The following is a 25,686-nucleotide window of genomic DNA, read 5'->3' on the forward strand; positions in this document are numbered from 1 at the left end:
GCTCACAATCATCTGTAGTTCCAGTTCTAGGGGATCTGATGTCCTCTTCCAACCTTACTGGCACTGCAGACACAATGCACATGCATATGTGCAGGGCAAAATATTTATACACATAAGTTAAACAAATAATTTCTTAAAGCAAGAGCTTTGCAAACTTATGTAAGCATGCTATTAGCACACATACTGTAAAAGGGAAGCTAAGACTTAAACTGGCTACATCTATCTGATCTGCCATCATACACTGAGCCTTGTCTCTGAGCTGGAAGCCCCTGCACAAATGCCCTATGATCACAGATGGGGCATGGGGATGATTAGGACAAGACTTGGGAGAACAAGACAAGGATGAGACTTACAAAGGCTCCTTGAATATTATGTCCGTGTTGTTGGATATCTTAATCTCCACAGTCCGAGAGCTTTGAACATTCCGCACTGTGTATCCCAAGAAGTCCTCCTTATTCATCCTTAGCAAGTTGCCAGTTTTCCTGAGAGTGGAATAAAAAGCAGCTCTGAATATCATCTGACAGACATTTCTAGATCCAGGGGCAGTGACTGGGGACTCAATGTCAGTTGTAAAGGGCTGTGATGGGGTGGTCATTCAGTGTATACTCTTTGCTTATTAGAAAATGCTCAGCCATTTGGCCTCCAAGGAGGCCCTAAAAGCCATAGCAACCTAGTCCACTCTGCTTTGTGCTTCAGAAAGCCACTCACTCCAGCACTATTCACTGCCTATCTTCTCCCCTTCACAGATGCAAGCTCTGGTGGTAAGAAACAGTTTCTGTCATGCCATAAATTTTATTTTTAGTGCAGAGGATGGAGCCCAGAGTCTCATACAAATTAAACAAGTACCCTACCACTAAGCTAAACCTGACCCCTCACTAGCGGATTCTAGGCAGGGGCTCTACCACTGAGCCACGCCCCCAGCCCCTCACTGGAGGATTCTAGGAAGGGGCTCTACCACTGAGCCACACCCCCAGCCCCTCACTGGGGGATTCTAGGCAGGGGCTCTACCACTGGGCCATGCCCCCAGTCCTTCACTGGGGGATTCTAGGCAGGGGCTCTACCACTGAGCCACACCCCCAGCCCCTTACTGAAGGATTTTAGGCATGGACTCTACCCTAGAGTCACACCACCAGGCCCTCATAGGAAGAGTTCTAGGTAGGAGCTCAATTTCATCTACACCCACAATCCTCCCACAAGATGTACTGAAAGTTAGTTCTGCTACAGATATTCCTTAGCGCCAACTCAGAGATCAGGGCAATTACAGCTGCTGATATAGGCTGATACTCACCCAGCCACTTTTCTTATCTCACTGAGGATATTATCCTTGTTTATCCGAACATTCTCCCTAGACACCCTCAGCAAATCTGCCACAAGGTCTGGTGTGTAGAAGTCAGATAGTTTCATTGTCTCATATTTTTTTCTCCATGTGTCAATGTCATCTGAAATAGAACCAAACCAAGAAAAAGATTTGTCAAGTTAGGATCATGCTCATTTATGTAAGAAGTTTGTAAACTACTTTTGTGGCCCAAATCCAGCTGGCACACTTGGCTTTATAAATAAAGAGGTGTTGGTATATTGCTTTATAAAGTGAACCACTGTTTTTACCATCTATCCTCCGTACCTGAACAAAGAAGAAAAATGCCTCCCTTTCCATATTAATATGTATTGGTCGGAATGACAGCTAATGTAAGTGACTAATAAATATTTGTTAAAAGAATAAAAAGAGAAGGCTGGAGAGATAGCTCAGCAATTAGGAGTAATAACTGCTCTTCCAGAGGAAATGAGCTCAATTCCTACCACCCACTTGGTGGCTCACACCTGTAACTTCAGTTCCAGAAGATCTGATGACCTCTTCTGGCTTCCTTGGGCACCAGGCATGCACATGGTGCGTATGCAGAAAAAAATTTTACACATAAGATAAAAATAAAACATCTTTTCAAAAAATTAAAAGAAGCAAGAGAGTACATACACTAGATGAGTATGGTAGTGCATACATATCATAGTAACACTTGGAGACCAAAGCAGGAAGATTATGAGTTTGAGCTAATGCTAAACTACACGGTGAGACTCTGTCCTAGAAATAAATTTAATAGGGACCAGAGGAATGGCTAGGCAGAACTCATACTGCTCTTTCAAAGGACTAGAGTTCAGTACGCAGTACCCATGTCAGGTGATTCATAACCATCTGTAACTCCAGCTCCAAAAGATCCAGTGCTTCTATCCTCCTTGGGCATCTGCACTCACGTGCACAGACAGGCAAACACACATACACATAACTAAAAAGAACAAAAATAAATCTTTTTTTTTTTTTTACTTTCACAACAAACATTTATTGTTGAGCTCATTTTTTTTCGGTTTGTATTTTTTTTTATTAATTTATGAAAGTTTCCACTTCCGCCCCTCTTCCCAATACCCTCCCACTGCCCCCACTCCCTCTCCTCCTCCCTCTCCAGTCCTAAGAGCAGTCAGGGTTTCCTGCCCTGTGGGAACTTCAAGTTCCTCCCCCCTCCCTCCAGGACTAGGAAGGTGAGCATCCAAACAGACTAGGATCCCTTAAAACAAAACCAAGGCCAGTAGAAAGGAACAGGTTAAAGCAACTTGGAAGTTTGAAGGAAGGAAAGCCTGAGCTCAAAGCCAGCTTTGGCAATAATAGGGAGACACAATTTACAGAAAGAGAAAAGACAGGCTTTCTACTTTATCCCTCTAGGGAACCCCACTCCATAGGCAGCGTGGCAGAGAGCTCCAGGGACTCCAGTGTGCTAAGCAGCAGGGCTGAGACTGCCGAGCACAGTGCTACATGCTGAGACCCACCTAGGACTGTTCACCTATGACTGGATAATAAATGTGGAGTGCCCAGATGGAAGGAGCCAGACATCCAGCTAGGACATGAAAGTCCCAACAAAAGGAGGAAACAGACATAAATGTCGAAGAGAGAAATAGAAAGCAGGATGCCCTTTTGGAGGCCCCACGATGGACAGGATGAGTTTTAGATGTTGAAGTGTGGACTAGGCATCCCTAAAATATAGCACCATCCAGCCAGAATCCCATGGCTCCTTACCCTGCTCTTCCTCCCACACCTACCTCCACAGTTGTTCTTGTTGAACAGAGTAAAATGCATGACAACAGGTCCAGTTTCCCCTCTGAGGATGTAGCAGCTCGCTGGGGCTTTGGCCCATTCCTTCAGCTGCTCCTCTCTCACTTGAGGAAAAGGGATTCCATAGCGTTGGCAGTAGTCAGCTGTGGTCCTGACAGTCTGAGAAGGGGAGAACAGGGACCCTTGAGACACACTGGGACTTCAGCAAAAACCTCAGGAGGAGGCTGGAAAGTGCATGATTGTTTGGGGTTTGGTTTTGTACAGAAGACATCTCTCACTCACTGTGGGTCAATGAATAGTTTCTTCAAGGCTTGAGAATAACTTTAGGGGTCTCTATGAAGAACAGTGTACTCAGATGAGGGGACACCTACATATATTTGGAATTAGCTAATCTCATTTCCTCCCTGAGAGACTCTTTAACCTCTACCTCCAGAGGAGGGATGGATGGTGACAGACAAAGCCAGTTTCCATTACTGGCTAACTGAAATGGAAAGACAGCCATGCAAATGCTTTCAAATAGCCTAATGATTACCATGGAAGACAGCCAGTCCACTTTCCATTACTGTAACAAACACCCAAAACAATCAGCTTACAAAGAGAAAAGGTTGGTTTGGGCTCAAGGCTTGGAGGTTCCAAGCCATGATCACTTGTCTACATGGTGAGAGTGAATGACAGAGCAAAACTGCTCACCTCACAAGGCAGATAGATAGCAGAAAGAGAAAGGACCATGCTGTCCTTTGAGAGCATGCACCCAGTACACTAGGGACTTCCCCCTAGGCCAGTGTTTCTCAACCCGTGGTTATCAACACTTTAGGGGTTGAATGACACTTTCACATGGGGTCACCTAAAATCATCAGAAAACACAGATATTTTACAATAAGATGCATAACTGTAGCAACATTACAGTTATAACCTAACAACAAAAATAATTTTGTGGTTGGGAATCACCACAGCATGAGGGACTGTATTAAAGGGTCACAGCACTGGGAAGGTAAAGAACCACTTCACTGGGTACATCTACTCAATGTTCTGACATTCCCCAATCACTACACCCTAACACCCTAAGGATCAAGTTCAAACACATGGAGCAAAAGTTCTTAACTTCTGGGGTACATTCCAGATCCAATTATTGCAGCCAGAAAAAAAAAATTGTAAGTGTGAAATATAAATCTTTACCAACCAGCACTGAGGCTAAGCAGGGAAAGACATCTGCCACCAAGCTTGATGATCTAACTTTAATAAACACAAGTATACTTTTATATATCTGTATGTATTGCATAAGAGGTGCAAATGCATATTATTTAAGTGTGTATATTTTAAAGACAAGATATATAAACTTATATATGTACTTATTTTGTGTGCATGTGTATGCATGTGTGCACACATGCAGGTGTGTGCATGTATTGCTACAGTGTGTGTGTAGCATCAGAGGACAACTTATGAGATCCACCACATGGGTCTGGAGGATGGACCTCAGATTGGCAGCAAGCACCTTTATCTGCTGAGTCATCTTGCCTGTCAGCAAGGTTTTAAAATTATTATCATTATGCGTGTCTATGCATGATGTGGGGTGTACATGCCATAGTGCCCCAGACAACAATTGCCCAATGTCCACTCCCCAACCAGACCCTGCGTTCCTTCCTGCACAGCCCCATCTCTGCCCAGGTCAGCTCATCTCCTTCCCTCAAATACATAGGTTTCTTTTCAGTTACCTCTAGTGGATCTCCAGCACTGAAGTCAAACGAGAGGATGAGGTGAGCTTCACGAGCCGGAGGCAAAACAAGTGGGTAGGGACTGTTGATAGCCAAACCAGCATCCACCAGATGCAGAAACTCCCGGCTCTGCATGGCCTCATCTGTGATGTTACCTTAAATCAGGAAAAGACTTGTCTAATCTAAGGTCAGAATGTAGGGTATAGGAAGCAGTTTGAGCAAACAAAACTGTTGTCTCAGAGAGGTGAGTGGAGACCCATTCCAGTAGGGTTCACTTCTGCTGTTGTCTGGACATGGTTTGAGTGTGCTCCACAGAGACTCATGCCCTGGAAGACTGGTCTGCAGTGTGAAGTGCTGATGTGGAGGAACCTTTTAAAGGACAGATCGATTTGGAGGTGGAGGCATCAGCCATGGAAGGGATTTATGTTGCCGTAAATTATTAGTTCTGGAGAGAGCAAAGTATTTATACAATAAGGCCCATCCATCTGTGACTATGTCCCTTCTACATATGGCTTCTCCATTACATTATATTGCAACCAGGAACACCCAAACCAGAGGGTGAACAGATGGCGCCACCTCATCTTGGACTTTCATCTTCTGATGCTATGAGTTAAATAAAACCGTTTTCTTTATAAAGTACATGGCCTGGGGTATTTTGTTATAAACAATGAAAATAGAGTGATACAACTTCTCAAGGCAAGTATGGTGTTGACCAAGCTAAAAACATTGTGAAGCTTATCTTTCTAGGGAAATTACCTTCTCTCAAACTACAAAGGCATCAAGGCACAAGATGTTGGTGGTAGGCAGTCTCATCACGGAAGAGTGGTAAATGTTTGGGAATTGGCATAGTCTTGGAAGAAGTCATTCATAGAGCAAGATGACAGAAGTTTATAAAAGATATAAAGTGACCTAAGAGTATCCCACGGGTCAGTGCCTATTCTATCTGAATGATGGAGGTCAGATCATGAAAAGATAACCTATGGTGAATGTCTACATATTTTTAGAATCAGAGGAAATCACCAGTATTTCAGGGGCCTTACTATGCCTTCTATTGATACCAAAAAGACTATGTGTCTCTTGTTATGAACCACTACCATAGAGAGGCTCTGCCATACAGATCATTGAGCACCATGCCATCCACACCCCGACAGCTCCACGAAAGGGATGAGCTGAGATCACTGCATGGCCCTCACCCTTCATAGCTCATCACAGCCCATTAGAGATTAGGAAGGCAGAAAGGGGTGCATTCTCACCGTTTTTATAGAGGAAGTTGTAAACAGTTCCCCACTCCCACTTCCAACAACAAATTCCAGTTTTACTCAGAAAAGTAAAAGTGTCCCGGAGATGACCTAGATGCAGAAATGGAAAAGTAGAAAGTAAGTATCATGGGATGGCATGGGTTGGCACTCCTCTAAGGTCCTATGGTGAAGCACTGACCTTCAATGTGACACAGGGTTTGAGTATGGAAGACTTACCTTATAGCAGATGGCAATGTCCCAGGTGCTTGGGTCCCCAATTGAATAAAGAGGAAAAAGTGAACTGAACTAAACACCAGCACCTCTCTCTTTCTCTCCCTCTGTTTTTCTCTCTGTATGTGTCTCTTTCTGTCTCTCACTCTCCATCTGTCTCTGTCTCTCTTTCCCTCTCTTTTCTCCCTCTTTCTCATTCTCTATGTCTCTCACTCCATCTCTGTCTCTCTCTCCATCTTGTTCTGTCTCCCTTTCTGTGTGTTTCATCTCTATCTCTTTCTGTCTCTATGTCTCTGTCTTTATTTCTCACTCTGTCTCTCTCTCTCTCTATCTCTGTGTCTCTTCTGTTTCTCTTTTTTCTCTCTCTTTCTCTGCTTCCTGATTGTGGGCAATGTGACCAGTTGCCTCATACTCCTTCTGCCATGGTGGACAGTATCTCCTTAAACTTTCTCTCCATATCTGTCTCTATATGTGTGTGTCTATCTCTATGTCTCTGTCTGTCTCTCTTTGTGTCTCTCTATGTCTTGCTCCCTGTCTCTCTTATATCTCTGTGTGTCTCTCTGTCTCTCTGTCTCTGCTTCCTGACTGTGAGGCAATGGGACCAGCTGCCTTATACTCCTTCTGCCATGGTGGACAGTATCTCCTTAAACAGTTTCTCTCTCACTCTCTGTCCCTGTTTCTCTGTCTCTCTCTGTGTCTCTGTGTGTCTCTCTCTGTCTCTATGTGTATCACTCTGTATGTGACTCTCCTCTCTCTTTTTTCTCTCTCTGCTCTCCTTTGTCTCTCCTCTCTCTCTCTCTCTCTCTCTCTCTCTCTCTCTCTCTCTCTCTCTCTCTGCCTTCTGACTGTAGGGCAATGTGACACTTTCTGATGGACAGTATCTCCTTCAACTCTGAGTCAAAATAACCCGCTCTAAGTTGCTTGTGTCAGATAATTTGTCACAGGAATAAGAAAATGTGACAGATACCAGTGGGGACAAGATAGGAGGAGGATGATAGTGCTGGCACTTACTCCCAATCCAGCTTCTCGGTCCATACATGGCACCCACAGGAAGCTCTTGTGTCCTCATGAAGCAGTACAACAGATATTCAAGAAACTGCTCCTTCTCCCTGGGAGAGACCTCATTCCAATTCTGGACTACCTCAGCCAGCCAGATGTACTTCTGTTCACCAAACACATCTGCCACAAGAAACGCAACTGATTACCCGCTTCAGGACAGACCTGTGCCATCTCCTGAAAGTCACTGCTTAGCCTACTCCATCTCATCTCCTGTGGTGACCTGAATGTGACTGTGCTGTAGAGCAGTTTCCTCTGAGATAAAACATTACATCCTTCAGAGACACCTACGAAAGCTCAGGAAATAGGCAGCAGAGCTTACTTGCATACACAGTCACTTACAGGGAGGAGGGAGGAGAAAAGAGGGCCACATCTCCATGGTGAGCCACCTGGCTGTGTGTCAACCCTCTGCTTCCCTCACGCTCTCTAGTCCCTTAGCATCCACACAGTAGTTTGCAAATGTGAACTCATGTACAAACCTCTCTTAGCACCCAGAACCTGCTGCAGGGCCTGGAGCTTATCCTTGATGCTGGGGTCATTCTGATCTTTAAGAAAAGCCATCATTAAATCCAAGAGCACTTCATCCACCTGTGTCTCTGGTACTCCCACGTATGCCGCTGTTCTAGCCACTGCTCCAGCCGCTGCTCAGAGACAAAAGTAGCCTCCCATGAGAGTGTGGAGAGACCATCACTGCCTGTCCCCATAAAAGCCTCCTTGTCACCCCATTCCTGACACTGCTGTGTACACTCAACCCAGCTTCCATGTGTTTAACTTACAAAACTCCCACATGCAATTCACGAACCTAGATGTTCCTCCCAGGCCCACCTTGGCTGACAAATGGAAAGTACAGAACAGAAGCCCACCTCCCTTATTCCATGTAGCACAGAGGCATGAGTCCTCTTGATAAGGCTTCTTACCCTCCCTCATTAACTCTTTACAATTACTGGAAGAGTAAGGAACACACACACACACACACACACACACACTCATGCAAACATACACTTCTAGCTGTGGTTTCTCTGTCTCCCCAGGATCCTCAGTTGCCTCATCTGTCAAAAATCTCCTGTGTGGGGGTAGTGAGATAACTCCATCAATAAAACACTTGCTACTCGAGCATGAGGACCTGAGTTCAGATCCCCAACACCCACTTAAAAAGTCAGGCAAAGGGGCACACACCTATAATCAGCAATGATAGTGGAGATGGGAGCATCCTAGAGGTTTGTTGGCCAGTCAGTCTAGCCAATTAAGAAATTCCATGTTCACAGAAGGTAGAGAGTGATAGAAGATGGCACCAGACATCATCTTCTGGCTTCCACACACATGCACAGCACATGTACATACATCACACATGCACACAGCACAGGTGAGCAGACGAGACAAGAATAGCACTTCACAAGGTGACTATGAGCACAACCATAACATTCTGTATAATCTCTGGGTGGCTTGTTCAGCTTCTCATCCTTGTTCTCATCAGTGATTCAGAACACAGCAGGGTGCTTACCTCCCATATTCAAATGTCCCTGCTTCAGTTTTGCTCTCAGGTCTGCTAACATGTCTGCAAGAAAGTAAAAAAAAAAAAAAAAATGCAGAATGTTTATCTGTACAACGCAGTCACTGGCTATGATGTTGAGTATATTTTTTTTCAGTTTTCGAAGACAGGGTCTCATATTGTCCAGATTGGTCTCAAATTCCCTTCATAGCTGAAGATGACCTAGAACTCCTGATCCTCCTGCCTCCACCTCCCAAGTGCTGGGATCACAGGCATGCACTACCAGTCCTGGTATTGAGTGTGTCCAAGGCAAGTTTCTCTAGGGCTATTCCTTTATAGTATTGGCCACAGCAGGCGGGAACTTTGCTGATAATGACTCTCAAGACCTAACTTCATGCCTCCCTTCCAACTCTACCTCCAGTGAACCCATATTGGTAACTTGAAATTGGATGGGACAATACATATCACTATAAAGCAAGGCTTCTTCACCAGAGAGCAAGCCTAGTATACCCACTAAGGAAATGAAACATGACCCCACCTCCAACTTTAGCCTCTAAGTTATTTAAAAGTCATCTCCAAAAGACTGGAGTGGGTACTTCTGTCTCAGTTGTAGGAGGTATAGTGTCACAGAGCATTTGGTTGGCCAGAGCATATTGACATACTGGTCAGAGCTGTGACATGACACCAGGCACAGATTGCCATTCATTCCTACATCAGTGCTCAATTGACAGTGAGAGTACACAAGTAACTCAGCATTCTTAAGACTCCATGGCTCTCAAAAAAATTAAAGTTGAAGGTTGGGAAGATGATTCAGTGGTTAAGAGTACTGCCAGCCAATCCATAGGACCCAGGCCCAATACCAAATACACACATGACATTTCTCAACCATGTATAACTCCAGTTCCAGGGAATCCAATGCCCTCATCTAGCCTCTGCAGTCAACAGGCACATAGATATACACGCAGACAAAACATCCATGTACACAAAATAATCAAAATGCTAAGATAGGGTCTCTCTATGTAGTCCTGGTTGCCCTGAAACTCTCTATGGAAACCAGACTGGCCTCCAACTCACAGAGAACTCCTACCTCTGCCTCCCAAATGCTGGGATTAAAGTGTTACCACCAAGCCTGGCAAAAATAAACAAAATTTTAAATTCAGGTGATTTTAGCATCCAGTTCTTTGGGTTGTGATAAGGATAATATAATAGAACAGATAATAACTGCTATAGTTACCCAGTGCTTTTACCTACCAGGCTCCATCCTTAGTACTTTAGAGGAATTCACTCTCTAAATCCTTACAACTACTTTTATCATCATCTATGTGGTGTAGATAGAGCAACGAAGATGCAGAGGAGGTGGGAAAAAGAGGTCACATGTAACTAAGCACCACTGTTGCCAAGACAGCCCACACCCAGCCACTCTGCAGTAAGCCTGGATGCCCCAGTGGTGGCTAGCATTAGGAAATATAATTATCAGCACAATGACAGTAGTCACCTCTTCTGTTACATGAAGAAAACTGAAAATTAGTTTCTTCACATAAGATTATCTCTAGGCTTTGACCCCTGGGTCCCCCTCAAATACTCACCACAAATAAATTTCTTAATTTCTTCCATATCAGCTAGAGCACTTCCCCATAAACCTGGAAAGAAAAGGGAAATAAAACTAAGACTTCCTGTAATTAAAGTGAATCAATAGGGTTCCATTACATGTAAATCCTGTTGCCTATAATCGACAGAAGCAGAATGGGAATGTGGAGAACAGCTGAGGGGCTAGCAGTTCTAGTGTCAGACAATGACAGCTTAAGTGTGGGTGTTCCTGTTGGTGGGAAGGAAGGGGTATAAATGGATTCTAAAAACCTGGAAATGTAATGTAGATGATATATATCCAGATTAGAAATATATAAAATGCAGAGATGACATCAAAAGTCCCTAATTCAGTGACTAGATGGTTGGAAGGGCCATTTTCAGTGGAGGATGAAGTGAAGTAAAACAACAATTTCGGCTTTGTTTTCTATACAGAAGAAGGCATCCATGATGGACTTCACAGTATCTCAAAATTATATGCTGGCCAGACATGGTGGTGCACACCTATAATTCTAGCATTTGGGAGATGTTGCAAGGAGAGACCACTTGTTCATCCTGGCCACCCAGAACTGAAATAATCACACAGAAACTGTATTAATTAAATCACTGACTGGCCCATTAGCTCTAGCTTCTTATTGGATAACTCTGACATCTTAATTTAACCCATTTCTATTAATCTGTGTATCAACACGAGGTTGTGGCCTACCAGCAAAGTTCTAGCACGTCTATCAGCAGTGGATCCATGGCGGCCCCTGACTCTGCCCTTCTTTCTCCCAATATTCAGTTCTGTCTTCCTACCTACCTAAATTCTGCCCTATCAACAGGCCAAAGCAGTTTCTTCATTCATTTATGGTAATCACAGCACACAGAGGGGACTCCCACATCAGGGAGATGGATGCAGGAGAAGTAAGAATTCAAGACGAGCCTCAGCCACATAGTTCAAGGACAAAATGGGATACATGAGACTCAATTTAAAACAACAACAAAAATGACTTACTGAATAAATGGAGATTTAACTATCTTTGAATTTCTACCATACTCTGGGCACAGTGTTGAAGGCTTCATTTGTGAGGTCACATATAAATCCCATACCCGCATTCTAAATCTGTTTATCATGTAACCTTGGATTCAGGTGCCTCCTGGACCATTTAGAAAGCAATCAGGTATCTATCTGTCAAGCAAGGGAGTCCCTGGGAGATGCTGAAGGCCTTCCTCTGGAAACCCCAAGATCTCTCCTTTTCTCCTAGCAATGAAGAAGCCTAGCAGAGCTAGGTACTCAGAGAGGTCATTCTTGCCCAACATCTACTCCCCATCTCCACTGAATTCCATCCGAGCCCAATACTGACCTCTCAGGTAATTCAAGTCTCTCTCAGGCTCAGATCTAACCAATTTTCCATTCTTAAATCTGCTTCCAAACTGTGTGATGGGGACATAAGCCCCAAGTGCAGGGTAGCCAGCATGATGAGGGGTGAACTCGAACCAGGATTCTGGGGAGGCAAAACAAGAGTAAACTATAAGCTCTGAGCCTGGAACATAGGTGCTGGGGGAAGGGATTCCATATAGAAAGGAATGCCAACCAAGAGACTAGAGATGGGCTGGCTGATCTCAAATATTTGGGGATCTCTTCCCCATGCCTCTGAAAGCCTATTCAGATGGACACAATTCATTATTTCAAAAACCCTGTGTCCATTACTTCCCCAAATATGAGCCTCATACCCGTACCTTTCTCTTCAAATTCATCACAGATGCAATGTCAGAATGTGGGGGTAACAGAAATTCCAGACGCACTATGATATGAGGGTTATCTAGGACACTGTGGACTGAGTGACTACTTATTATAAGGATAAAAATCACACAATCATGTTTGTTCTAGAAATTTCTATCAAGTAGGCATGGAAGGCACAGATGACAATGTCTAGGAAGACAGATGAGGAAATAATTACAAGATTCCTCAAGAGAGATGCTGATACTTGGTCCACACTGTGGAGAAGACAATGGTTGCAATGTTGAAGGTTGAGTTAGAGAAGGGGTGGAGTAGAGGTCTCATTGTTCTTTAGGGAATATTTGTAAAGAGTGCAGCTATTTAGACATGCTTTACTGAGTAACTGTCTTCCTCTACAAGGGAAGGCCACCCTCTCCAAACCGCTGTACAGCTCAGGAGGGACATATAGAGTGGTTAGAGAGGAAGGAACCTCCTGAATAGCCATTAATATCAGTCAAATCAACCTTAGTCATCAATGGAGTGGCAGATGTTACAGCCAAATTAACCTTACCTCTGAGCTGATGGGGGAGGTCTATGAAAAGGAGGAGATCACCTCTACCCACTCTAGTGGAAAAACCATACAAAGACTATGCTGATTAATTTTAACTTTCAACCTGGCATGGGCCAGAATACCTGCTAAAAGAGGGGCGTTTTTTGCATTCTTTTCTTTCTAATAACAACCACAGTTCCCCCTCTCTCCCCTCCTCCTACTCCCCTTTACCTCACTCCCACCTCAGCTCCCCCATCCACTCCTCAGAAAGGGTAAGGCCTCCCACGCAGAGTCAACAAAACCTGGTACATCAAATTGAAGCAAGTCCCTCACCCTTGTATCAAGACTGAGCAAGGCACCCCACCATAGGAAATTGGCTCCAAGTTCAAGAGTCTTAATGAGTAATAGATCAAGTTAGCCTATGGGTATGTCTGTGGGAGTCTTTCTTGATTGTTAACTGAGATGGGGAAATTCAAGCCTATTGTGAGTGTCAGTATTCTCTAGGCAGAATCAGTATAAAGGGAGGGAAAGCTAGCCCAGAGTAAGCAAGAAAATAAAGATACATGTGCATATTTCCTCCCTGCCCTTGACTTCCCTGAAATAATGGGCCATAACCTGGAATTGTAAGCCAAATAAACTCTCTCTTTCCTGGGCTGCTTTTTGTTACAGTAATTGTGACAACAACCAAAATGAAACAAGATCAAGAACATAGACAGAGACGAGAGAAATAGAGCATTGACCTCAGGAATTTCCAAGCTTTAAGATGCTAGGGTGAGCAAGCACCTGGAATATGGCCTGACAGATATTGAGAAATAGGGGCAAACACATCAAACAAATAAATGCATTTTATATATAGTAAATTGGATGAAGAGTTCTTGATCCCAGGGCAAAGATTGTGGCTGAAAAGAAAAATGGAACATTAGGAAAGCCAGCAACACTGGGGTAGTTATTGGAGCCATGGAGAAAATGAAAGTAAAGAGTCATGCCACTGTATCTCCAACCTGGGTCCCTCACTTCACCCATATTTCAGCATCCTCGGTCACCCAATGCAAGTATGGCCCATGTGGTGGTTGGTAATTTCTGGGATGCCTGTTTGCTCTCTATTCTATCCTGACAGCCCATTTTTGCTCCTGGACCTCCCAATGGGGAAGTCTGGAAGAAACATCCATACATTCCACTCAAAGCCTTTACCTGGAGATGGAACCCAGAGTCCCATGCATTCAAGGCAAACACTTTACCACCGAGCTATATCCACAGCCCTGTTAAGTGTCTTTCATTCCCTTGCTGCCTCCCCTCCCTTCAATTTTTTGCTTACTCCGAGTTTTTCTCTTCCTCCAGTCAGGCTGAAGGTCACCATCAATGGCTGCAAAGATTGGATAGGGCAACAGTCCTTCTTCCACATGCTTCTTTATGCTGGACAAGTTAGAGTTCTGTAGCTATGGAGGAAAAGTACCCAGATTGAATGGGGTAGAAGCACAAGGGGATGATTTATTCTCCCCAAACTCAGTGCAATCTTTGCATATAGTGCACCTAGTTCTGGAATAGTCGTTTCTTTCTTCTTCATCTATGAAACCCATTCCACATGTGTGTAAATCCGAGGACAACATGAAGGAGTCAGTTCTCCTTCTACCACGTGGGCCCAGGATTGAACTCAGATCTTGGCTTGACTGCAGCTATCTCAACAATCCACTGTTCATACTCTTCGGTGTAGAAAACAGACAGCAGTCATCTACAGAGTACGGTCGGGTACCCTCAAAGGATGAGACTGGGGAAGAGTCAGAGAGACCTCTGCAGAGGAAAGCAGTCCCACAGGCCAAGAATGAAGAAAGAGATGATGTCCCTATTTATCTGGAGGAATTTTATCCCCTTTGAGCAGCAGTTCTCATTTGTCTCCTTCTCAGGGTGCTGACCATCACCATTCTGTTCTTCATTCCTGTGTTTTACTATCTTAGATGCCTCAGAGAAGTGGAATCATGTGACTGGCTTGTGCCACTTAGCATAACTGAAGGGTATAGTTGTCATGCAAACCATTACCATCTGTCTCACAAATCACACACACACACACACACACACAGAGAGAGAGAGAGAGAGAGAGAGAGAGAGAGAGAGAGGCGGGGCGGGGGGACACAAGAAATTAGCACTTTGATCATGATAGAGTTCACATGTAAATGCATGTATCCAAAGTCATCAAGATGTGTTTGAAATATATATGTATGTTCAACTGTGAACATATCAGGTAAACCTCCATAAATCTTAAAAAACAGTAAGTTAAACTGTGAGAGGGAGGGTGAGAGAGAAGTACAAGAAAGAGAGAAGATGGAGAGGGGACTGCAGATTGAGAACATCTGCAGAGGACCAGGGTTCAGCTTCCAGGACCCATGAGGCAGCTCACAAGTGTCTGTAACACCAGTTCTAAGGGATACAATGCCCTCTTCTGGTCTATACATACACTGCATGCATGCAATGCATATACATAAATGCAGGCACTCATATACAAATAAAACAAAAAATAACTTTAAGGAAAAGGAGGGGGAAGGTGGGAGGGGCAGAAAGGACAGTGAGAAAGGGAAAAGAAGGAGGGAGAGGAAAAGAGGGATAAGAGGAGAAAACAAAAACACCGAGGGTTCCTGTTTTACTTCGACAGTTCTAAAGAGCATCTGTTCCCCTAGGACACACAGTCTGGTAGGAATTCTAACAGTATCATTCAAAACTTCCATTTTCTCTCTTTTTTATTCCTGTCCCTCAGTTCAAGCTGTTTGTCCCTCTCATTTCTAAGAATGGCACAACCAACCCAACTCAACCAAACCACAAAACCAGAAGAAATCCATTGGAGAAAGAACTCTTGGGGCTGAGTTCCTACTGTCATCCTGACTCTCCCATGACGAATTCACCCTGTAGGTCACAGACATTTGGATTGTGGTAGTCATCTGTTCTGAACAGAGCTGACCAGTTGATATGCTCAGACAGCCTGGGAATGGATCCTAGAGCCTGCTGACTAGAAGGTCTGGAGGTGACCACAGTGACACTCTGGGCCTGGGGAAAACTTTTCTAAGAACACAGGGATGCAGAAAACTCCAGTCTTTCTGGGGTAAAGAATAAAACATGAATACAAGCAAAGAGAAAAGTAAATTCAAGAAAAGAAATGATCAAGGACAGAGATGGAAAAAAATAGGTGCCTTGGAGCCTCTTGCATTTGGATGGTCCTAGATGTTTCTATGGTTCTCATAATTTCTACTCACTTTACTGCACAAACCACTCAGAGTCTGATTCTTCTACTTTCAACCAATCAACCCTGGCATATTTTTAGTCTTGAGGTAGAAGTTCCGAGTGACCAGATTTGGAAGAGCTGAAAGAAGATTTTGGTCAAGTCTTTTGGGACCCCATGTCCTCTACTAGGAGTGACTTACTTCTCTGGTTTGCCTGGAAACAACAAAATAGGCCCAAAAGTCAGTCATGGAGTAATTCTCCTTCTTTGATGCCTGTATGGCTTTCTCCAAGTTTTCTGCAAAGTGCCACCTATTCTTCTCATATCGCTGTTTCAGCTCCTCTTCCATCCCTTCCACATTTCCATTGTTGATATAGAATGAAGACAACGCCCTGGGGACAGAGAGAAGAAATGGACTGAGGATCAGAATAGTGACCCCAAAACGCCATTAACTCTGACTGTCTCTCTCATGTAACAAGCCAGGGGAAGAATGATTAATTGTCATAACAGAAACTAAGTATGCAAACAAGGATGAGAGTCCATGGAAGACTCACGCATGTGAAGTATGTGTGGTGTGAGTCTTTTATTCAACAGATAGGACAGTGAGAGCAAGATAGAAGAAATACATCATAGTTTAATGTTGGACTCCAGGCCAGACTGCTACCCTGCCCATTATACAGGCAGAGTCATGCGCCTACTAAGATCATAGTCTATGAAGATCTAGTTAACATATTCCCAAATACCAGGACCTCTAACCTGGGGAAATAAGTTTACACCAAAGAGGGTACAGATAGATACACATCCTGCTCCCCAACTGCTTCCACGATGGGAAATCAGAGAGACTGATTGTAGCATCATGCTGAAACCTCCCTGAGACCTATAAAAAGGACTCTACCATATGAGTCCTGACTCCTGTCAGATCCCCCACCACATTGTCTGTCTCATTACAGAACACTGAACTCTGTTGTTATCTATATGTTGATGGCATTAATAACTGGTAATTTGAATGAGAATGCCCTTTATAGATTCATGTGTTTGAACTTGGTTTCCAGTTGGTGGCACTGTTTGGGGGAGGTTTTGGAACTTTCAGGAGGTAGAAACTTGGCTGTAAAATATATCACAAGGGTGAACTTTGAGAGTTCACAACTTCACCATATTTTCAGTTCACGCTCTCTGGTTTCTCTGGTTGCTCAGAAGATGTAATCTCAACATCCTGCTCCAACTGCCTGCTGCTATGCCTTTCCTACCACTACAGACTCCCCTTTAAAGCTGTGAGCCCAAATAAACTCTTCCTTATACAGTCACTTTGGCCATCATGTTTTATCACAGCAATAGACAAGTAACTAAATAGTAACTTCTGATAACGTTTTTACCCCCATAGTCCATCTCAGTGTCCCTCTGAATCCCACCTCTGAGACTGAATCCCAATCCTACACATGACAGGCAGATAGTATTTGTTTCAGATGAACATCTATCAAGTGTGTGACCGTTACATCATTGTTCTCATTTGGTTTCTATTGCTGTGATAAAATACTGACCCAAACCAACTTTCAGAGGAAAGGGTTTATTTGGCTTACAGGCTAAATTATACTTCATCACTGAGGGAAGTCAAAGCAGGAACTCTGGTAGGAACTGATGAAGAGTTCATAAAGGAATGTTGAATCCATGGCTTTCTCGGCCTGCTTTCTTATACAACCCAGGACCACCAGCCTAAGGGTGGCTGCAGCATTTACCTAAACTGTTACTAGTGGAGTATTGACCCTTGTAGTTAGAGGCTCTTCCATTCCCAGCTGCCCAAACTCAAAATAATCATACAGAAACTATATTATTTGCAATACTGTTTGGCCAATAGCTTAAGCGTATTGCTAGCTAGCTCTTATATCCGAAACTAACCCATCTCCACTAATCTGTGCATCAGCACGAGGTCATGGCAAAGTTTCAGCAGGATCTAGCAGAGGCCTCTGTCTTCTGTGGCAGCTACATGGCTTCTCTCTGACTCCACCTACTCTCTCTATATATCTTTTCCAGCCTTGTTATATTCTGTTAAGTGATTGGCTGAAAGCAGCTTCTTTATTAACGAATGACAATAAAACATATTGACAGCATACAGAGGGAAATCTCACATCAGACCCTGCTGTTCACGTTTTCCAGACCCAAAAGCCCCAGAAGTCCCCCTCATCTCCTGCTTCTATCTTCCTGTCCCTCTCTTTCTCCCGACTTCCTCAGTCTTCCAACAGCTCTATGACTAATCTCAGTCAGTCAATTGCTGGCTCTGTCCTTGATTCAAGGTGGCATTATTGGCACAGCAGGGCAACAGTGTGAAGAATTCTCTCCCAACAGGTGGCACTGCCTGCAGTAGGCTAGGTTCTCACACATCAAACATTAGTCAAGAAAATGCACTCACAGTCTTGTCTACATGCCAATCTGATGGAGACAATTTCTCAGTTGAGGTTCCCTCTTCCCTGATGACTATGATTCACATCAAGTTGTCAAAGAAACCAACCAGCACAATCGTCTTCATAATTAGCCATCAAAAGGAACAATAGGATCATTCTCAGTTTAGAGAAGCAGAAAGAAGCAAAGCTCCTTCTCAGCATCACACAGGTATTGAAAGGGAACTGGATTTGTTCTCCTATCATCTTCCTGCTTTTTATTTTCTTAATAAAAAGATTTAGATAAACAAGTTGAGAACATGCCTAGATGGAGAAAGGTTTTCAAAGGAAAACTCCTTACCAGTTCCTATAAGGAAACTCAATACCGGCTAGTTCAGTCAGAACTTTTTAATACTTTTAAAAATGTGCATCTAGCTGCACATACATATCCAAGTGCCCATGGCAACACAATGAACCCTAATTTCCTCAAGTCACATTTGTCAAGTGGCATTTTTATTTATGTTATTGCGTGTGTCTGTGCATGTGTATGTATCTTCATGCACACATGTTGGTGGGGGGGGGGGGTGCCCAAGGAAGCCAGGAGAGAATGTCATCTTCTGAAGCTAGATGGGTGTTGTGAGCCTCCTGAGGTGGGACCCAAACTTCAGTTCTCATGACTGAGCAGCAAGTGTTCCTAACCACTGATCCAAGTATCCAGCCCCATTTATCAGGTATTTTTGAAACAGCAATGAGGGAACGTAGTTAACAGTGCATGTGATTAATATGATTAGAAATTGGTTCTTCATTCAATTTAATTAACTTGAATTTAAACACTGCCATTCTATTCCATTACTGGAAAGCTGAAAGACATGAGAAATAAGTTTCTCTGACCTCCACACATGTGTGGTGGCAAACATATGCAAATGTATTTATAAACATGCTCAATAAATAAACATAACAAAATTATTTAAAATAAAATGTGTATCTGTTTTCAAAGACTTGGGCTGACAAAAGGAATATCAAATATCTGATTAATGACTTGTATTACATGATAAAATACTCATATGTCAGACACCTGGAGGAAGAAGAGTCGTTTTTCTCTTGGGTATGGCCACTGATAAATCTACTATACCCCAGAGGATGACCCCACACCCTTGTGCATATGGAAGTATTAAATGGACTGAATCACAATAAAAATAAAATGGGAGGATATGAAGTTGAGAAGGAGCTGTGCTGAAGAGGGTCTTGGGGGAATGGGGAATAGATACGATTAACATATACTACATAAACATATATGTATATATAATTTTAAATTAACTAATATGCTATTATTAAAAAAAATACATCATTAAAACTAATGTCACTGTACCCTTTTACTTTGTTAAGGGGCTTTTAGTGATTGGAAGCCCCTGGCCAGGGAGTTGCCCAGGTCCAGACTCCAACTCCTACCCTGTCAAGCACTGACCCCTCTCCCGGGGAGGGTCAGGACCACTCCCTCAGGCTATTTAGGCTTGTGCTGGAGAAAGGTTTTGGGGCTTTCTTGGGCTCTTCTCCCTGCCATGCTGTCTCAGTCCACCCAAGTGCTGCATTTATTAAACAACAGGCATTTAATTCGATTTAATCTGGTCTGATTGGAGTTCTTTTTTGTCAGTGGGACAGCTTGTCTTGAGATTTTCCCTAACATTTAGAAAATCAGAAGGGACAAATGTGACTCAAGTTATATTTCTATTAGATAGCTCTATCTGTCTATCTGGATGCGTTCTCTGTCACAGCAGCACTGTTAAGACTAGAACTGTCATCCTTCAAAGAGCCCAGGAAACAGTGGCACATAGGTGTGACAGCTGAGTTTATATCACCCCTAAATGATTCACTGTAGGAGTTGTATCAGTGCGTTGGACTGCAAGACCCACCCCCTATTCCCCTACAGGCAACAACATCATGCTTAAGCTTTAAGAAGTCTTTAATCTCTATTTCAATAGCACCCCTAAAGCTGGGACAGAGGAAGTATGGCTCAACCCCAGGCAACACAGGGATGATAGTAGACATGATGGTGTGTGTGTGTGTGTGTGTGTGTGTGTTTTCACATGCATGCATGGGTTAAAAGGAATGTGCATGCATGTGAAAGTCAGAGAGCAATATTAGGTAGTCATTCCTCAGAAGCATCTCCCCTGTTTTCTGAGACACGGTCTCTCTTGCTGGAGCTCACCAATTAGTAGAGTAGGCTAATTGACTCATGCACTGTAGGATTCCACCTGTCTCTACCTCTCCAGTGTTGAGATCACAAGCATGTGTCACAATGCCCAGCTTCTTAAAATATAGATTCTGGGGATGAATTATCTTTCTAGCTTTTATGATGATAATCTTGATTGTCACTTGACATGATTTAGAATCATCTAAGAGGCACATCTCTGAGAGTGCCTGTAAGGGAACTTCAGGAAGCTGGGAAGATGCACCTAACAGTCATTCTCAACCTTCCTAATGCTGTGACCCTTTAATACAGCTCCTCATACTGTGGTTCCCCAACCATAAAGTTATCTTCATTGCTATTTCTTAACTGTAATTTTGCTACTGTTATGAATAGCAATGTAAATATTTTCATAGGTTGAGAATCGCTGACCTAGAATGTGAGGTATCAATCTATTGGGCTGTTATTATGGCCTGAATAAAAAGGATAAAGTAAGCTGAACAACAGAATTCATCTCTCTATGCTTTTTTAAGCTTTGTTTCCATTTTTAATTACATGTGTACCTATATCTGTTTGTGGGTCTATGCACATAAGTACAGGTGCCTGCAAAAACCAAAAAGTGTCAGATCCCTGAAGATGGTGTTACAGGTGTCTGTAAAGCCACCTGACACAGGAGCTAGGAACTGAACTCAGGTCCTGCAGAATTGACATAAATACCATCTCTCTGGCCCCTCTTTCTGTTTCTAGAATGAAGATATAATGTGACCAGTATAGGACCCAGCCATGACAAGCTCAATAGAGGCCTGAGTCTCAGTAGTTTACCCTGAGGCAATACCTGGTTCCCATAAAGACCACAAACAGACTACCCAGGCACTACCCAGGAACAGACCATCCACAGGAAATTCCTAATGTTCCAACCGGTGTAGATAGGCTCAGCTGCCAGCACACACCCATTGCTTTTCACCAGGAAACCCCTAGACAAATGTCAGCCAATCAAGGGTCCTAAACCTTAGAAATTCCTCATCCCTACCTTTGCTACTATAAAAACACAGCCTAACTGGGCTCGGGGCTCTCCGATCACTCCAATACGTTGGGACACACAGAGAGACAGAGTTTGCAAACTTGTGTAAGAATAAAGATTCTTTGCTTTTACATACAGGACTCGGTTTGGGGGGACTCCGTGATCTGGGATGTTGCCATGCCTTTCCTACCATAATAGATCATATTCCTTCAAATTGAGTCAAACAAACCCTTTCTTAAGTTACATTTGTTGATTATTACCACAACAATGAGTAAAATAACTAATCCAACAAGTGCTTCATTTCTGCTATCTGTTACCTCTACCTACCACTCATTCTCTATGCCACTCAAAAGCTTGTGTAGCTTAATCTGTTACTGGAAAGGTACCAACATTGAATAACAACGTCTGCCCTGGGCTTGAATCAACAGATGTCAAAACTGATTAACAATGTCTGCCCTGGGCTTGGAATTAGGAGGTGCCAAAATTGATTAACACTGTCTGGCCTACTTTGTTGATTCCCCATGGGAGTTCTCACCCTCTCTGAGGAGTGGATGGGGGTGGGGTTGGGAGAAGATGGGGGGAGCAGAAGGACAGGAGGGAGACAGAACTGGGGATTGGTATGTAAAATCAGATTATTTTATAAGTTAATAAAGAAATAAATAAAACAATGTCTGCCTTTGGCTTGGAATCAGCTTGTCAGGCATCAGTGCTTCTGAGCCCTTTGGATAAGAAAGTCTATATAGATTTAACACAAAAATCTCTCATAAAAACCAAAGGATAAAAGGGGGCTGTAGTCCACCCACCTAAAGTGTAAACACTGCCCTTGAACTTGAAAATGCTAGAAATGGGGCAGCAGCTTCAGCCTCTCTCCTTTCTCCCATTCCTCCTTTCTTTCTTTTCTTTCTCTCTCTTCCTCTCTTTTTCTGTCCCCCATTCTCTCTCTCTCCTTTCCCCCCTCCATAACCCCTTACTCTTATATCATTCCCAATACTCCCTAAATAAACTCTATACCCAATTCTCTCTGCATGTCTCCCACCCGCGTGGCATGGTTTTGGGTCACTTGCCACCGACCCACATGGTACCAGCCTTGGGTCACCGGCATCATGAATAACAATGGTTTGTGACTCAGCCAGGCGGCCTGAGGCATGCAGGGACCCTAGATCTGGACCACTTTCCAACTTCCTGTGCCTGCTCCATTGCTGCAAATGGTAAGGTCTCCTTCTCCAAGCCAGCTTTCACTGACATTGACATTTGTCTCTGGTTATTCCCCACAGCTGAGGACTGGAATCTTGTTTCCCATCACGGAATGTAGTCACTCGTCCACTTGGAGTGGTCCCGGTCCCCACCCTTTGAGTTGACAAGACTTAGGGTGACCTGACCTATCACTCAACCCTCGTTTTGTCTCGAAAACAGAGTTTGCAAACAGCTAGCCTTTGGGTCTGTCTCATCTTTCTCTCGTGTCTTAGGCCATGGTAAATACTAGCTGTCCAACCTCACCGCAGGTATGTCTTTTACAGACCCTAAAACCTCTGCCTTACTTACAGATTTCTAACATTACCTGCCTTTGCACTAACAAATGGCCTACATATCCCTTAAAATAACAACCTAATCTGGGAGCTTTCTAATTTCTATCAGCAAACAGACAGATTAGAAAGTTTCTATCCAGTCATGCTAAACTATGTCCCGCCCGCATCTCACGCCCATACGCTTTTCCTTTTGCTAGGCAATACCCCACCCACCCACCTGTAAATGCTCCATTTCTCAATCCTATTCCTTTTCTCACTCCTATTCTGTCTCTGTCACTGCTACCGCTGGTCCCACAGGAACCGGCAAAACTGGCTAGAACCACAGGTGGCTATTCCAGTCCCAGGCCTCACTGCCTGTGGTGGCTGGTGGCACTGAATAATTTTCCTGTCTACTTCATGTTATAAAAGAATGTAAGAATGGTGTGGCCACACAGATATGATTCTGTTTTAAATGTATGTCCTACACGTCCTCTATGTCTTTCTTGTTATTTGTATCTGTTGAAAAATGCTGCTGCAGCTCTGAAAATGTGGTTTCTCTGTGCAACACGTGACTGCTGCCATCTAGAATAAGAGCAAGGAGGGCAGGTCAAATGACCTCACCACCATCTTGACTAAGGGCAGGGCAGGTAACCAAGTCATCATTTTTACTGAGGTAATCCTTGCCTAGTCTCACCATTTACTTATGGTTTTTGCTTCTAAATTCCTCTTACTACCTCTGTTACATGCGCGTTTTGAGCAGCATCATGCTTTCGGTAGGGCCCACCAGAGCATTCACTTCACCCAACTCCTGTTACCATGTGTGTGTGCATGCATGTGACTTTTGAATTAACTTTATGTGTGAACATAAGTTGGTTTTAACTCTGTGTATATATATATATATATATATATGTATGAAACTTAAATTCAACCTTGTATATTTGTACATGTACTTACTGTTAAAAACGTTTTAAGTAGTCCCAGTCCTCTGTTCATTGAATCTTATTCCAGATTAAGAAAGCAGTAAGTATTAAGTATTTTGAATTGGTATGTACTTTTAAACTTGTTACAACATACAATATATGTAATCCAACTCTGCTTTAAAATATATTCTATATAATGATAAAAATTTAAGGTTACAGCCGGGTGGTAGTGGCACATGCCTTTAATCCCAGCACTCTGGAGGCAGAGGCAGGGGGATCTCTGTGAATTCAAGGCCAGCCTGGTCTACAAGAGCTAGTTCCAGGACAGGCTCTAAAACTATGGTGAAACCCTGTCTCAAAAAAAAAAAAAATTAAGGTTATAAAAATCTATTTCAGATTAACAAAAGCTAACCTATATCCTTTCCTATAGATATACTCCACTATTGTCAGTTTTACAGTTAAGCTTCTATTGTAAACAGATTTTTCTTCTTTGTCTTTCACAAGTATAAATCTCACCTGCTAAGTTGAAAACCAGTACAGTCAAACTTGGACTCGGCTCTCCAGGCAGATTCTATTCTGTATTTATAACTTATCTATGCCTGATAAATAGCCCTCAAGTGTTTAGAGATCTGGGGAATATGGTATTTAAATGTCTAATTATTAAAAGACTTTATAACAGAGAGACAGATTGGCTCCTAGCAGCAGCACACCATCTCCTCCAAAGAGGATAAAGACAGATGGGCACAGAATTGGCACAGAAACACATCCATCTGTAATTTGCTTCATCATGTGAAAGTGCTAACCACTGACGAAAACTGTCTTTCATCTAAACTCCTGAAGCTCTCCAGACAGTGGATGAAGAAGAAGTGGAATCGACAGCTTAGCTGCTCATGGCGAGGTAGGCTTGCCTTCCTACGGATTTCCTAACTCACAGGATCTTCTAAAACCAGGAAGGCCCTGCTTCTAAAAACAGAAGGCAAATACAGTCCTGATGTCTCTGCCCTCAACAACCATGGAGGACCCTGAGGAGTGGCTCTAGGTAGGCAATCGGGTAAGTTCTCTGCCATTTTTTAAAATCAATTATTCAAGTAAAATTTTATACTTCTCAAAGATCTCTAATGCAGTTTGACAGCTGAGAGGTTTTGCCGTTTAAAAAGGACAACCTCACCAAACAAATTTCAGTATAACTTCTTACCATGTTCTAAATAAAGGGTGTTTTAAGATATACAAATGCAAGTTATTAAGGTGTGTACCTGAAAGTTATAAAGGTCTGAGGACAAATGCAAGTTATCAAATTTCTCTCTCATGTTGCCGCTCATAGTCTTAATAAAATGCCAATACACTATTAATCTACTACCACTACTGCAAGATCGAGATTTTTGATCTTTGGACATTTTCTAAAATACTTTCCATTGTACAAACACATCTGTCATAGTTATTCTGGCATAAATATGCTGCTGCTTATACAATGTATGTATCTAATGTATGTTTTACAAACTCAAAGAATTCTTGTGAGTTCCAAGGAGCCAAATTGAAGGATTCACCTTAAACACATCAGACACAGCTCTCTCAATTCCCAAGTCCTGGCAAACCCCTCAATTACCAAGACCTAAAGAAAATTTTTTTCTTCCTAAACTTAATTTGTCCTCTGTTCTGACAACACCTTGCCAAGTCCAAGAGACACCAGACAGTTCCACCACAAATCCTGAACAGAAGTGAAGGAACCAGCCACCCCAGAACATGACCCTCTTCCTCGATAACCAGGACGTGACCTGTACCCAGCTTTCTCAGGTACCCCAAGACTCCAACATCCACAGATAAG

At 43.1% G+C, this 25,686-nt stretch overlaps 1 protein-coding gene across 5 annotated transcripts in view; it reads right to left on the reverse strand.

Annotated features, from left to right (window-relative positions):
• The window catches only part of Pla2g4c (phospholipase A2 group IVC), a 46,763-nt gene that overhangs the window by 4,364 nt on the left and 16,713 nt on the right, over positions 1–25,686 (reverse strand). For all 5 annotated transcript variants that reach the window (XM_048427775.3, XM_087908944.1, XM_085691938.2 and 2 more), the window contains 12 exons: positions 16,064–16,253; positions 13,972–14,092; positions 11,751–11,891; positions 10,407–10,460; positions 8,833–8,886; positions 7,811–7,972; positions 7,287–7,454; positions 6,060–6,155; positions 4,807–4,961; positions 3,082–3,253; positions 1,289–1,439; positions 354–482 (listed from right to left, as the gene is read on the reverse strand). In XM_048427775.3, coding sequence (XP_048283732.3) covers positions 354–482; positions 1,289–1,439; positions 3,082–3,253; positions 4,807–4,961; positions 6,060–6,155; positions 7,287–7,454; positions 7,811–7,972; positions 8,833–8,886; positions 10,407–10,460; positions 11,751–11,891; positions 13,972–14,092; positions 16,064–16,253 — 1,593 coding nt within the window. The remainder of the gene's footprint in view (positions 1–353; positions 483–1,288; positions 1,440–3,081; positions 3,254–4,806; positions 4,962–6,059; positions 6,156–7,286; positions 7,455–7,810; positions 7,973–8,832; positions 8,887–10,406; positions 10,461–11,750; positions 11,892–13,971; positions 14,093–16,063; positions 16,254–25,686) is intronic.

Source organism: Myodes glareolus, chromosome 1 (genome assembly GCF_982192425.1).
Source record: "Myodes glareolus chromosome 1, mMyoGla1.1, whole genome shotgun sequence".
NCBI classification, from domain to species: Eukaryota; Metazoa; Chordata; class Mammalia; order Rodentia; family Cricetidae; genus Myodes; species Myodes glareolus.